Here is a 15,056-nt window from a genome sequence, read left to right as displayed (position 1 = left end):
GGTATCATGTATGTGTATGTGCACATGTGTACTACAGGGTGGGCATAGAGGCCAAAGGACAACTTGGGGGGGGGGGTCTGGTCTATCTTTCTACCATGTAGATAGGTCACCGAGTTCAAACTCAGATCATGAGATCAGGTAGCAGGTGCCATTACACCCTGAACCATTGCTCCAGCCCCAAACAATTCTATTGTATAATAAGTTATTATAAATACAGCCTCTTAAAGGACCTACTATGCTCTAGTTCTGAAATCAGATTGTTAGGTAGGCTCCAGCGCTTTCTCCCTTTACAGGGTTTCACAAAGCGGAAGCCCAGGACTGGGTGCTCATGTGGAGGGCCTTCTCACTAGGGATTTTTGCAGGATTCAGGCCTGAAGGCTCTGTTTTCTCTTTCTTCTGCAGGGGGTGGGGATTCAAGATGCTACGCAGTTCAACTGAGTTACACACCCAGTCCTAGGGATCTGCTTAAAGGCCAATACAATTAGGACAGACCTAACTAGATTAACCTTTTGTGTGTGTAGTTTATTTTTGGCAATGGTCTCACTGTAGAACTGCCCTTGAACTCATAGCAATCCACCTGCCTCTGGAATGAAATTAAAGCGTGTGTGTGTGTGTGTGTGTGTGTGTGTGTGTGTGTGTGTGTGTGTGATGCTTATTCTGGTTTAACCTGCCTTTTATTTCTTAAAAGTCATTATTCAGTATTTTTTGAGAATTTCACACACGCATAGAATGTGTTCTGACTGTCTACCTCCCCATACCTTCTTATCACCCATGAACTTTCCCTCCCCAATTGCATACTTATTTATTTTAAACACAGTCCATTTAATGCTATCTGTATGTCTATATGTTCATGAGGTAGGGGGCTATCTTGGCGCATAGGCAGCCTTTCTGGCTCACAGCTTTGAAGAAAACTGGCCACACTCTCTCCCCAGATAGCAATCAAGTGCCAATAGCTACTCAGAGCTAGGCTAGGACTTCATGAGGCCCTTCCTTCCCATGTTGGACTTTTTTTGGGGGTACTAGATGGTGTGCATGCCGTTCCAGCTGCTGTGAGTTCCTGTGCGGGGTGAGCCCTGTCATATCACACAGATACTATTTTACACAGGCATCTGCTGCTCTGGCTCTTCCCATCTGTCTCCTCTTTAGCCTTGAGGGAAGGGTGCTCTATAGATGTGTCCTTTAGAACTGAACATTCAGGTTCTTGTTCTCTGCATGCTGACCAGTTGCAGATTTTTGTTATTAATCACCATCTACTGCTAAAATAAGCTTCTCCGGGCAGCATGCTAATCAATGGGTATAAAGATAAAATCCAGTTGGGGGCAGTTTTACTGTGTCCTTTAGCAGATTAAAGGTACTGCGTTCCCCTAGGCAGCAGCCACAGCTTAGGCAGGCTTGAGTTCTGTCCTGTGACGCTTTACCTCTGACAGACCAGTCGATGATGCCCACCACCTTCCCTCACTCTTACGCCGGGGTGCGTTCCAGCAGACCAGTCATTCTGTAGCTCACAGGGTTGTATACAGGTGGGTAAGACTGACTAACCCTCCTTGAAGCCAATTTATTAACTGTAATGACAGTAACCCAAATCCTTCTGCTATGTAATTTATAATTGCACTGCTGGGCTTGAACCCAGGGCCTCACCCAAGTCAAGCAAGTGCTCTACTATCGAGTTGCACCCTAGTCCTGCTATATAGGTTAATCATAGAACTAACAGACCCGCCCCCACCCCCAGTTCTATTGTATAATACCACATGGGGCCAAGGAGTATAATAGTACAATAGCAAACAGTGTAACTGTATGAAAGGTAACGCAGGGAGTGAGCAGATGGTCGGTGAGGGGTAAGAGAAGTTCTATGAGAATCTTCAGTAGCCCTTGGACCTGTGTCTACCGGCCATTGTGGCCTCCAGACCTATAGCTTTGAAGCTTACACACCCCTGGCATGTCTTCAGTCCAGATTCTCTTTTTACTTTTGTGTTTGTGCATGTGTGGTGGGGAGGCTTGGGGTGATTGGCAGGCCAGTGGAGGTCAGAGGCCGACCTGTGGGAGTTGGTTGTCTCCTGAGTGGGTTGTAGGAATGGGACCTGGGTCAACAATGAGTGCCTTTCGTTTTTCGAGACAAGGTTTCTCTGTGTAACAGCCCTAGCTGTCCTGGAACTAGCTCTTGTAGACCAGGTTGACCTCGAACTCACTGAGATCCGCCTGCCTCTGCCTCCCAAGTGCTGGGATTAAAAGCGTGTGCCACCACTGCTGGCTTTTTATCCAGATTCTTGCTGAACTAATTGTTACTTCTAACTAGATGCCAGTTGGGTACCTCAGCATGGATCATCTCAGCGTGACAGTATGTGATGATCCTGGTCATGAGCTCTGTACACTCAATGGTGCATTTGGGGTGCTTTCTTCACCCAAATGATCATATTCCCAGAAGGGAGCACAGGGCTTCTTGAAAGTGACATCTTTCTGATACTTGGTGGCCGCTCCACCATCATATTCCCAGAAGGGCGCACAGGACTTCTTAAAAGTGACATCTTTTTGAAAGTGACATCTTTCTGAAAGTGACATCATTCTGATACTTGGTGGCATTTCGGATAAGCATGCTCTTGATGGCTTGGGCAGTTTCCTGTGTGTTCATGAAATGGATAGAAGGATTTGACCCTTTTGATTTGTTTGATGTATGTTTTCTGGGTTAAGAGAGAGATGAACGAACCATCTTCACAGTTCTCTAGGAATGTTACCATGTGGAGGAAGTGTAGTAGGCTTGTTGATGTAATAATTCATGTGCCATACAGTTTCCCCGTTTCAAGTGCACAGCCTATGACCCAGCGCCGGGAAGGAGGAAAGGGAGCTCCAGAGCAAGCTGCCTAGTTGGGCTGGCTCCCTAGACTAACTGAACTGCTAAGCTCTGGGTTAAATGAAGAGAGTGGAACGTAAATGAGGAAGACTTCTGAAGTCAATCCAAGGCCACCGTCTGCATGTACGTGTGCATTTGAACTTGCACATACATGCCCACACATGTGAACGGACACACACACAAACACACACAGTCACACTATCCATAAGAGAAAGAAAACACTGACTTATAGAGGCTAACAAGACAAAAGGCTCTTAAAGGGTTAAATCATAGTCTTGAAGCAAATTTTAAAAAGGCTAAAATGTATATAGGTAGGGCTGGAGAGATGGCTCAGTGGTTAAGAGCACTTGCTGCTCTTACAGGGGACCTGAGTTCAGTGCCTTGCACCCACACTGGCTGGCTTCCAATGGCTCCAAGGCATTGATGCCCTCTCCTAACCTTCCCAGTGTGGCACACAGCATGCACAGGCACACACATGTACACATAGTAAGTACAAAGTATACAGTGAAATGGTTTCTGGTATATGACAATGATTTAATTTGAGAGTGTTTTCATTTCACTGACCTTACACCATTCATCCTCTAATCCCCAATCTCTGGCCAACAAATAATCTGTTTGTTTTCTCTTTTCCTTGTGAGCGATTTGCCTTTGATCTGTCTCCTTGGCTCCTGCGTGAGTCATCCCTTTTATTGGTAGCATGGATTGGTATTTCGTTCTTTTGCACTGCTGCACAGTATTTCACCATGTGTATTTATATACAGGTTAACTAGCTTTAGTAAGAGAATCCTATGTCTAAAACGTTACAAAATCTAGAATTTTCTGAACACCAACATGATGCCAGAAGTGGAACTTAATTGTGCCCACATGTTCGATGGCACATAACTGTGAGTCAGAGAACAACTTTCTCGTGTCACTTATTTAGCTCCTGCCACCTGGGGCTTAAGGATCTGATTGGTCAGGCAATAGCCTTTACTCTCTGTGCCTTCTTTTTTTTTTTTTTTTTTTGGTTTTTTGAAACAGGGTTTCTCTGTGGCTTTAGAGCCTGTCCTGGAACTCGCTCTTGTAGACCAGGCTGGTCTCGAACTCACAGAGATCCGCCTGCCTCTGCCTCCCGAGTGCTGGGATTAAAGGCGTGCGCCACCATCGCCCGGCTTCTCTGTGCCTTCTAAGAAGTGGGAAATTTTATACCTGATCTCATGTGGGGTTGCAGTCAAAATACAAAACACTGTATAAGATTATCTTCAAGCTGTGACTGTTATAAGGTACATCAGAAATATATGAATTTTGTCTTGGCTTGGGTTCCATCTCAAAGATAGCTTACGTACAGTCAAAAATTCCCCAAACTGCCGGGCGGTGGTGGCGCATGCCTTTAATCGCCTTTAATCCTAGCACTTGGGAGGCAGAGGCAGGCAGATCTCTGTGAGTTCGAGACCAGCCTGGTCTATAAGAGCAAGTTCCAGGACAGGCTCCAAAACCACAGAGAAACCCTGTCTCGAAAAACCAAAAAAAAAAAAAAAATTCCCCAAACTGAAATGAGAAACAAACACTTCTGGTCCCAAGCACATTAGCTAAGGAGTATTCAACAGAACCACATCTTTTATTAACGACCTTGTTTTCTTTCTTTTTTTCTTTTTTCAATTTACATCTTTGAGTGTGTGCTTTTGCAGGCACATCCACCTGTGTCATGGCAAGAGAGTAGAATTTAGAGGACAACATTCAGTTCTGTGAGTGCTGGGGATGGAATTCAGGTCATAGGATTTGGTGACAAGCACCTATGCTCACTCAGCCATTTTGCTGGCTTCTGCTTAGGTTTTGAATTCAGCAGAGGAATCAGGGTTAGCCTGTGTCTTTGGGCAGGGTAGCAAGTTCTTGTACTTTTTTCCTGGACGGACTGGGCATTTTCTTGCAAGTCACAAACTTCCAGAAAAGTTTCTTCTCTCTCTCTCTCTCTCTCTCTCTCTCTCTCTCTCTCTCCCTCCCTCCCTCCCTCCCTCCCTCCCTCTCTCTCTCTCTCCCTCCCTCCCTCCCTCCCTCCCTCCCTCTCTCTCTCTCTCTCTCTCTCTCTCTCTCCCTCTCTCCAGTGCAAGTTGATCAATAGTATTTGTGATAATTTGGAGTGATTAGTTCCCTCCACTTCCAACTCAGGGAGACCGGGGAAAGGGCTGATTCCTGGTGAGTCAGGTGCTACTTATGTGATCTTGCTATCGGAAGTTCCTTAATGGGAAACCTTCAAGCCTGTGAAATGTTTTTGTTTCAGACAGGGTCTTTATGTAGTCCTGACTGGCTTGGAACTGCCTTTGCCTCCAACTCACAGAGATTCTCCTGCCACTGCTTCTCAAGATCTGGAATTAAAGGCATAACCACCACACCTGGCAATCTTGTTCTTTTTAAAATCTATTTTTTAAAAAAGCCACCATACCTGAAGTCAGTTGGGACTTCAGCCTTAAATCAAATTGTCTCTTCTTCAGATCTCTAGAACTTAAAAGGTCGTTTCGTAACATTTGACTCCTGAAGCCTTAGGGGTAGAAGCAGGATGATCAGGAGTTCAAGACCATTTTCAGGTACTAAATAGCAAGTTCCAGGCCAGCCGAGTACCCGAGATTCGGTTTCAAAACGACAAAAGGAGAGAGAAGTCTTTCTGAGTGGACGATCATGGCCAACCTGGGAGGCTAACAAGGAAATAAATGAACGATGGAGTAGGTGAGATCCGAAGAACTAGACTTCGCCTTATTGGATTTGGGGTGCAAAAAAGTTAAGTTTTCCCACGTACTCGCCCGGGGAGAAACGAGGGACCGGCTAAGGGCGATAAAAAGGCGAAGAGCCTTAGGTTCTGGGTCGGGCCCGGTTTCCACGGGGACGCTACCCTCCGGCAGCCGTGGGGAGACCGGGGCGCCCGGCTCCAGCGGGGCGGACCGGCCGCACGGCGCGCGTAGCCGCAGCGCAGCGGAGGGCGGGCACTCCTCGGCGGCGGCGGGCGGACCGCTCCCTGCTCCGCCTCCCGCTCCGCCTCCCGCTCCGCCCGCCGCCCGCCCTCGTCTCGCTCGCCCCGCTCTCGCCCCCCATGCGGATGTGACATTTCACGCCGCCGCCATTTTGAGAGCGAGCCGAGCCGAGCCGAGTCGCCGGGCGCCGCATCCGCTGCCGGAGCTCCGACGACGACGCCGAGGAGGCGGAGGCCACAGCGCCCAGAGCGCGGACGGCCCGTCGCCCGCCCGCGCAGCCTCAGCAGCCGCCGCCGCAGCCGGCACCCGGGCCCGCAGGCTCGCCGCGGCCCGCCGGGCCTCCAGTCTTCCGCGCCCGGCCCGAGGCGGGGCTGACTCCGCGGCCCCCGCCCGGCCGCCCTCCGCCCCCGGCCGGCCCGCGGCCCCGCAGCCCCGGCCCCGGCGGCGGGAGGCGGGCCCTGCGGCGGCGGCGGCGGCAGCGGCGGCCGCAGCGAGCGAGGAGGCCGCCCGGCCCGGCCCGCCGGCCGCACGCCCTCCTCGGCGCCGAGATTGGGCGAATCGCGAGCAAGTACGTGCGCGTCTCCCTGCCGCCGCCGCCGCCGCCGCCCGCCGCGGGCCGCCCCGGGGCCGCCGCCGACGACGCGCGGGAGGAGGAGGAGGAGGCCGCCCCGCCGCCGCCGCCGCCGCCGCCGCCTCGGCTCGCAGCCGCCCGCCTGCCGGGCCCGCAGCCCGGGCCTCCGGCCGCAGGCGAGGCCCAGGCCGCGGCCGACATGAACCACCAACAGCAGCAGCAGCAGCAGAAAGCGGGCGAGCAGCAGCTGAGTGAGCCCGAGGACATGGAGATGGAAGGTGAGGTCCGCGGCTGGGCTGGCGCTTTCATCGTGGCCCGGGTGGCCGCGGGAGCCACGCGAGGGCCTCGCCATCTTTAACCAGGCCGGGCTCCCGCTCGGCCGGAGCCGGGCGGGCGCTCCTTGCCCTGCCGGGCTGCACAGTCATGCGGCCCGGCAGGGGGTGGCCCGGACCCCGAGTTAAGCGCATTGTGCAGCGCCCGGCCCGCTGGGCACAAAGCGCTGGGGTCGTAAATTAGGACTGAGGTGTGCTGGCTCCGGGCACCCAGGTCGGGAGGCGGGCCCCGGGGACCGTCCCCTTTCCGGGGTGTGTGGCTCTGGCCTGGCTGGTTGGGCCAGCTCCCCGGCCTCTGAGCTCTGGGGTGGTGGTGGTGGGGGGCGGGTGCGCCAGGTTCACCTGCACCTGCTTCGGAGCGCGGCCCCGGAGAGCCTCCAAATAACCTGAACTGCGCTGCCCTGCGTCTCGCTTAATTGCGGAGACACCTGCAAGGCGCGCAGCTGGCCTCAGCCTTTGGACTCACTCGGAGTGCGCACTGAGGGCCGCCTAGTTTATAAGTTACCTCTGTTTGTGGAGGAGTTTGGGTACCTGGCTGTAGGTGGTGCCGTGCACATCCTGCTAAGTGTGTGCTGGCAATTGTGAAAGTTCCGTCGCACATGGCTGCTTCCAACAGACTCTGGAGGTAACTAAGTCGTCTGTCTACCCGAGCGGCAGGAGTTTATCTTGGTACTGGATTGTAATACGGTTTGCAGATGAGAGGAGCTTGGTCATCAGGGTTTGGTGTAAAGCACAGTCAAGGCAAGGGTCTCAGTTGCCGACCCCACGCTGGGTTGTGGTCATTGGCTAGCGTTTTTTTTTTTTTTTGAATTGATACTTTGGACAAAGTCAACAGTTCGTTCCATACATGCCTTAAGGGGTCAGGCAGGCAGGAATCCCAGTGAGGTCCGAGTGGACCATTAAGTGGCTTGTTCTTTTTTATTTTGAGCAAGAGATGGTGGGTTTCTTAAATGGAGTTTCTAAGGAAGTTAGGGTGAAACAATATTCTGTGGGGTGCTGATGCATCGGGATGAGAATACTGACCCGTGACTCCTGATGCTGGTTGTTAGTGGGTGTCTATTAAACAATTGTGTGACCGTGCTGAAGATGGAAAAGGCCCTTTTAGTGAGTCTTATCAATGGCTGATGGAACTCATTGCTGAGAAAATTGTATATTCCTTTTAAGCTATGTTTCATAGACATCGAAAGTATTTACACTTGTTTCCATTTCAATTAGCGTCAGATGGAATAAAAATCTGGTATTGTGGGCATAACCGTTTTTGTAAATGGTGATAATAAAATTGGACATTGCTGGACATGGGATTTCAGACACAGACTGTACGTGGAAAATATCTATGTGCAAAAGTTTCAGAGACTTTGCTAAGAGACCAGGGTGAAGGAAGATTGTCATAAGTTTTCACTCTACAGTCTGGACTTTGTGTTCTTTCATAATTTTTCTCATGAAGCTTTCTTTTCCTATCAAAGTTTGCATTTGTGAGTTAACACAATTTAGTGGTTAATGGATGCTATGGCTTTTAATTCTTCCATTAAGGCTCTAATTCTCTAAAAATGCAGTCTTAGTAGGGCTGTGATCGTGTAAGCTAGTAGTGTCTTGTTGTGTGTGCGGTGCCCACAGGTTGTGTGTGTGTTTTAGGCAGTCTATTTTAGTGTTCTCTCTCCTTAAATAGAATGCTGTGCCAATTGTGGTCAGTTAGGATCGGAAAAGTAGAGTACTCCCAAAATCCCCACTAGTGCAGCTGAGTTACCAGTTCTAGTAGGTCTCACAAGCCAGGCTGTGGGAAGGATCTGGAGGGAGTTAATGGCTTGCACCAGTCTTGGTCTGGAATCTGCAGAGCTAGAAGCAGGAGAGGGTATCAGGATTCTGACCAGCTTGGGAAGGGAGGCTTTGTGAGGATCGTCCTGTCTGTCCGCCCTCTGGGTGCCTTTACTGGAAAGGGAGGCTGGGAGACTGGTTCTGTTGGTTGTTTTTTCCCCTCCTATCAGGTCAGGGCTGGTTTGCTGTCCTCCTGCCTTACCCTGTTGGAGTTAGGTTTGTTTTTCACTGACCTCTGTACAGTGCGTGCACATCCGCTAGAGAATTGGTTATTTTTAAAATGTCCTATTATGAGTGGTGAGGAAAGTATAGGGAAAGAGAATGAGGGACAGTTTACTTGTGTTGTAACTACAGGCTGGAAAAGCAGCTTGTCCTGCTTTGTGCTGGGAGGAGCTAGGCCCCCCTACCTAGTAGATCAGACTAGGGATGGATTTATTTGACAGTTTATTTACTATCTAGTTTGCAGTGGCTAATAAGGCCCATGATCTGAAGAGGTGCCTTACATATAAGATTGGTGACAATTCTTCCTGTTGAGGGGACAAAAGCAATTCTGAGGCTTTGCCTGTGCCTCCTAGTAGCTAGCTATCGGGAGAATGTGTTGTTCCCTGGGGTGGCAGTTATGCCCCACTGGCACTGTTTTCAGAATGTAATATCTGAGTCAAGTAAGTGGTCAGTAGATTCTTGTCGGGAGCAAATCAATCTTGAGCTGACCCTGAGGGCTTTGGTAGTGGAGGGCCCCTTTCACATTTGGATGCATAGATGGAGCTTCAAGGCATCTTTTTTTTTTTTTTTCCTTGACCATGCCTTTCATGTTTGTAAGAAGGTGAGTTTTTGCACAGTGCCCACCAGCATAGACTGGCTATGCGACTTTATACCTAAAGTAAGGTTCCTTGCAGAAGGGTATGCCAGTGGACTGACCCAGTGAGGTTAATATCTTCCTTATGCAGGTTTTAAAGTTTCTTTTTTTTTTTAATTTTATGTACATGGTGTTTTGCCCGCATGTATGTTTGTATGAGGGTGCCAGACCCTCTGGGACTGGAGTTAGGGACAGTTGTGAGTTGATTTGTGGGTGCTGGAATTTGAACCCAGGTCCTCTGGAAGAGCTGCCAGTGCAGCTCTTATCTGCTGAGCCATCTCCAGGTGGGGCTTACAGTAGAGGTGAAATTGGCAGCAGCCAGAGTCTGTCCCTTTGATGCCAGGTAGTCAGGTTTGCATGTCGAGCTGCCCGTCTTCTCAGCCTGCCTGTCTGTTGGTTAGTGTCTCCTCCCCAGTCCAAGGATAACAGCATAGACAGGAAAGAACGTGAATCTTTCCCTTGCTGCTTTTACTGTTCTTTCTTCTGAATTAGTTCTTCGGTCAGGGAAGTCATTAAGTTAGGTCACAGTTGGGAAGTACCACGGCAGAATTGACTAGGGTTTTATTGAGGATTTGTTCTTAAGCTATCGATGCCTCAAGTTTCTGAATCCTAGTAAAAGGTCATCCATATGTATCAAGGCTGTGCTGAAACCAGTCATGTCACGGACAGGCACAAGATAGAGGCACAGATGTGCACTGCATGTTGTAGCTGTGTGGGCAGACTTTTGCAGCGGGGGTGAGAACACCACAGGCGAAGTGTGCAGAAATGCCTGCTTGTGATTGTATCTTGGCAGAATGGGGGACGGTGATGACCCAATATCAGTTTAGTCAGATTTTGTTATTCATGAACCCCTGAATGGATCAGTCCCATTCTTTCTGAGTGTGACTCCTTGACCAGTTAATTCCTGGTTTTGATATCCCATTATAGGGATATAGAGTTAATGGTAAAAAATTGGGAGAAAACTGAAAGAATGACAGGAGCTGAGCAGATGTGGTGTCTGGGGACATTTGTTTTGGAGTTTTGAAGCTCCAGCAGCTTGATGGCCATTTATGTGTCTTTCATTGCTTGGAGTCAGGGTCTAATTGTAGCACAGGCTAGGTTTGAATATCCTGATCATTTGTGGCTGCCTCCTGGGATTACAGGTGCGCACGATTGACTTTTGTGTTATTCCTAGTGATTAAGCTTTGGGTGGTGGCAGTTGGCAGTAAGAAGACAGGTCACAGGCCTCCAGGCTTAGGAGATAGGCTTAAGTGTTTTGTAGGTCCCACATACTGTTACCAGGTTTTTCAATCAGCTTTTTTTTCTTCCATTTTCAAGACAGGATTTTTTGTGTTATGGCCCTGGCTGTCCTGGAACTCACTCTGTAGACCAGGCTGGCCTCAAACTCACAGAGATCTGCCTGTCTCTGTCTCCCAAGTGCTGGGATTAAAGGCGTGCACCAACACCACCCAGCCCACTCAGCATCTTAAATTGGTCCTTGCTGGGACTTTTAGAGTAGGTCTCTTTCTGGTCTGTTATTGCAAAAACTGGCTACCTATGGGATTGTTTGCCCTGCTCTAAGAGAAGGAAGAAAGGATAGGTACTCCAGGAAAGTAGCCAATAATACAAATCAGCGCTGGGCAGGTGGCTCTTGTAATCCTACCTAGCACTTAGGAGGCAGAGGTAGAAGAACCACAAGTTCTAGGCAGCATGGGCTACATATTGAAATTTCCACTTGGTCTCCCATATAACACCAAGACCGCAAGCCATTTAGGTGTCATTGTTCCTAAAAGCTTTGCAGGTCATCTCTGTCACATCCTTGGAAAGGAGCTACAGGGACCTTTTCTTCTACCTGCCTTCATTAACCATTTGTGCACCACTGTGTTGTTTGCTTGTGTTATGGGATATGGACAGGAACTACAGTTTTCAAGGAACTCAGGCTAGACAGTAGTGCCGAAAGTGGAGGGCCAGGTCTTGTGAAAGAGGGAGCTGGAGTTGTAAGCAATAATGCTGTGATAGCTAGCTGCTGATTCCACTTACTGCTTTTATTAGAACGTACATAGAGAAGAAACAGGCCTTTCCTGCCACTGTTAGTGGTCCACCAAGGCTTTTCTAGACCATCATAATGTCTACTGAAGGCTGCTGTTGAGTGCCTCCTAAGTTTACTTTAGTTACTGTTTCCAGTTGTTTTTAGAAGAGTAAAGAGTAATACCTGGATATTGCTGCTAATTCTCCAAGCAGGGGAAGAGCCCATGGTTGTAATGGGGTATTTCTTTCCAGTGGCAAGTGTTGAATGTCACTGCTTCATAAAGTACTTGTTCTGAACTAATTTGTTGGACTTCAGAAAGTTGGCAGAAAGTTTTCAAGTGTCAATGCAGGGGCTGGGCAGTCCTACCGTTTTTCTTGAAATGATGCATTTCTTGGCTAACCGAAGTCAGGGGAATTGAAATTGTTGGAAGATAAGCAGACCTGTGTGCAGAAGGTTGAGGCCTGAAGGTTTACTGGAAAGTTACTACAGAGTTTCCAAGTTAAGACAGTACATTGCCCTGGGGCTGGAACAAGGTGATGGACACTTAGCGAGACTAGCAGCTACCCAAATGTGATGGGAAGAGGGATGGATGTCTCAGAGAAGCCCTGGCCTGAGAAATAAAAGTACGTGTACTAAAAGGCCAGTGGATAGCTGAAGCCAAGGTGAGCTCTTGCCAAAACAGCTTGGGTCTCAGCTGGGCCTTTTCTGAGTTTGTGAATAGATCCTTAGATCAGCACACCAACGGTGGAGATCACTGCTGAGTCACAGTTGTTGATAGACGCCCAGGTGTCTTGTCAACAGCTTGTGCTGTCTAATTAACAGGTGCTTCAAATTCACTGGTTTTTGAAACCTGGGAACTAGCCTGTGTGATGTTCTTGTCTCAATTCTTTTGGGTGATGAGAATGTAAAAGATCAAGGAGGATCCTTGTGGAAAGCAGGACAGTTCTGTGAGACACTTCTGTAGATAGTAAAACCTGGGTCCTTGGTTTTGTTTTCATACCAGTGGCTGAGGTTCCCTGACATCCTGTGCTGGAAGACAGAGCCTTATACTAGGTGTCAGCCCCAGAATATTCTACCCGGGACGGTTGGGAAGGTCTGGCACATTGCTTCATGAGTACTGAATGAATTCTATAGGGTGGCTTCCTTCTCCTATAATAATACACCCCAGATGTAGCCACAGGTGTTTGGATAGTGAGCTGACCCTTCTGTCAGAAACAGTTAAGGAGGCATCACTGAAAACAGTGATGGTACTGTATGCTGAGCAAACCTACAGTCCCCAGAAATTGGCTGTGGGCCACTGCCTGGGTTGCAAGTATGTTTCATCAGTATCACTTTGGGGAACATTTGAAGACTCTTAATTGATCCCAGCAATTTCTGTTTTAAAACAACATGTAGCGGTTGGCATGTGTTTGCCAGCTTAGGCAAGCACCCCTCTAGAGTATGGGGGTCTCATGAAAGTCCTTAAGTCTAGTTGTTGGGTCACAAAAGTTCATAGTGGAATCTTGTTTCATAAAGCCAACCGAGGTAGGGGAAACAATTCCTAAGTCCATATTGCTGTGTACGCTCTCTGTCTGTCTGTCTCTCTCTCTCTGTGTGGGTGTGGGTGTGTGTAGCTGCTGCTATCAACCTATTTACCTATCTATCTAGGCATAGTTTCCTGTTTGGTTGGTTTTTTGAGACAGGGTTTTTCAGTAGCTATGGGGTTAGTCCTGGAACTCACTCTGTAGACCAGGCTGGTCTCGAACCCACAGAGATCCGCCTGCCTCTGCCTCCTGAGTGCTGGGTTAAAGGCGTGCACTACTACTGCCCACCTAGGCATAGTTTCACTGTAGCCTCTGACTGGCCTGAAACTTGCTGTGTGGACCAGATGGGCCTAAAGCGCACGCGCGCGCGCACACACACACACAGAGAGAGAGAGAGAGAGAGAGAGAGAGAGAGAGAGAGAGAGAGACCTACCTGTTTCTTTCTGCCTTATGGGATTAAAGCCACTATGCCTCTTTCTTCCTTCCTTCTTTCCTTCCTTCCTTCCTTCCTTCCTTCCTTCCTTCCTTCCTTCCTTTTCTTTCTTTCTTTTTGAATTTAAAAAACTAATGTGTGTGTGCTTACTGTGGCACCCATATGATGTCAGGGAACAAATGAATGGAATTGGTTCTCTTCCCACGTTCACGTGGGTGGAACTTGGGATGCCAGGCTTATATGTAGCACTTGCCTTTACCCATTAAGCTGCCTTGCTGGCCTTGATTTAATGTTTTAACATTTTTTATTTTGTGTGTGCATCATGTTGAGGGCAAGCATATTAGAGTGGCTGTAGAAGTAGCCTCCCACTTGAGCCTTCAGTGCTGAGATGACAGGGTTTACCACCACACCAGCCTCACCGCAGGAGCACAGCCTTCTTAGAGGTACGTGAGTTTCTCCCTTGTTTCCTTGTAAAGGGAAATAAGTTTAGGCACTGACCTTGAAAATGCCCTTTTGTAGATAGTAAAGTGGGGATTGCAGTGGTTTTAGCTGGCTCTACACCTCTTGTTGTTGCTAATGATGAGAACAAACTCGGCTTCACATTTTAAATTTTGAAACCAGGTCTTGCTGTGTAGACCAGGCAGGCCTTGAACCCGTGGTACTTATCTGGGACAAACATTCACCACAGCGCCCAGTTTGCAATTTTATATGGTGACAAAGGGAATGTGACTTAAAGGCTAAAAAGACTGAGAATCTAACCACACTCCTGGCAGCTATACACAGTGTCCTTATGGTGATCAAAGTTAGAGATTTCCAACTGTTGGCAACCTGTGTCAGAGTAATGGAGAATGCAGATACAGAACACACTATTAACACAGCTTTATTGCTCAGGTTCAAAACAATCAACTTGGTGAGTTTGGTTTCTTGCTTAGATGTTTCTGATGACATTGAAGTCATACACAGTGAATGTTGGGAAAGATACATTGTATTCCAGAAAAACAAAATGAATGAAAGCAGTGGGATTTCATGGATAAATGGTTCTCTCCCGAATCTTGTAGAACAGGGTGTATCAGAATGTGAAGGGTCAAGATTTGTTTATTTGCCATTGTTGTGGATAATACTGTCTAGAACATAATGCAGCCAGTAAATAAAATGGTCATAGACATAAGTTTCAGTTTATTAACAAGTTAAGCAAATTTAAGATTACACTTTAGCATTTATTCAGGGTGAGCAAATTGGGAAAAATATAGAAATGAGGTTGGGCATGGTGGTGCAGCCTTTAATCTCAGCACTTGGGAGGCCGATGCATGCAGATCTGTGAACCCGAGGCCTGCCTGGTCTTCATAGTGAGTTCCAGGATGCAGAGAGACACTGCCTCAAATAATTAATAAATACAGAAAGTACATGTTTAGAGGGAATGATTATAGGTGGCAGGCACAGTGCTAGCTGCTGGTTGTGTCCCCTTCTCTCTTTGATGGCCTCAGAGGGAAGGATCCCCCACCCCCACCCCACCCAGGCATGTTTGGTGGTGTCATAGATGACTCTGAAAGAAGGGCTAATGTAACTAGAGATGGGAGGCATTCATATTTCCCAGTCTCTCAGAGTTCATAATAAGCAAGATGTTTCCATTCTCAAAGAAGTCCCAGTGCTCTTAACTGTTGTGCTATCTCTCTAGCCCCAAAGATGTTCCTATTTTAGTCCACAGAGCCAGTGAGTGAGCTTGTCAATGTGGCA

At 48.4% G+C, this 15,056-nt stretch overlaps 1 protein-coding gene across 1 annotated transcript in view; it reads left to right on the top strand.

The window, feature by feature from the left end:
- The first annotated feature begins 5,946 nt into the window (after positions 1 to 5,946).
- The window catches only part of Usp7 (ubiquitin specific peptidase 7), a 55,905-nt gene continuing 46,795 nt past the window's right edge, over positions 5,947 to 15,056 (top strand). The window contains exon 1 of the mRNA XM_075942003.1: positions 5,947 to 6,636. Coding sequence (XP_075798118.1) covers positions 6,558 to 6,636 — 79 coding nt within the window. The 5' untranslated portion in view covers positions 5,947 to 6,557. The remainder of the gene's footprint in view (positions 6,637 to 15,056) is intronic.

This window comes from Microtus pennsylvanicus, chromosome 11 (genome assembly GCF_037038515.1).
Source record: "Microtus pennsylvanicus isolate mMicPen1 chromosome 11, mMicPen1.hap1, whole genome shotgun sequence".
Classification (NCBI taxonomy): domain Eukaryota; kingdom Metazoa; phylum Chordata; class Mammalia; order Rodentia; family Cricetidae; genus Microtus; species Microtus pennsylvanicus.
Note: the sequence above shows the minus strand (reverse complement) of the source record. Positions and strands in the feature narration are given on the sequence as shown.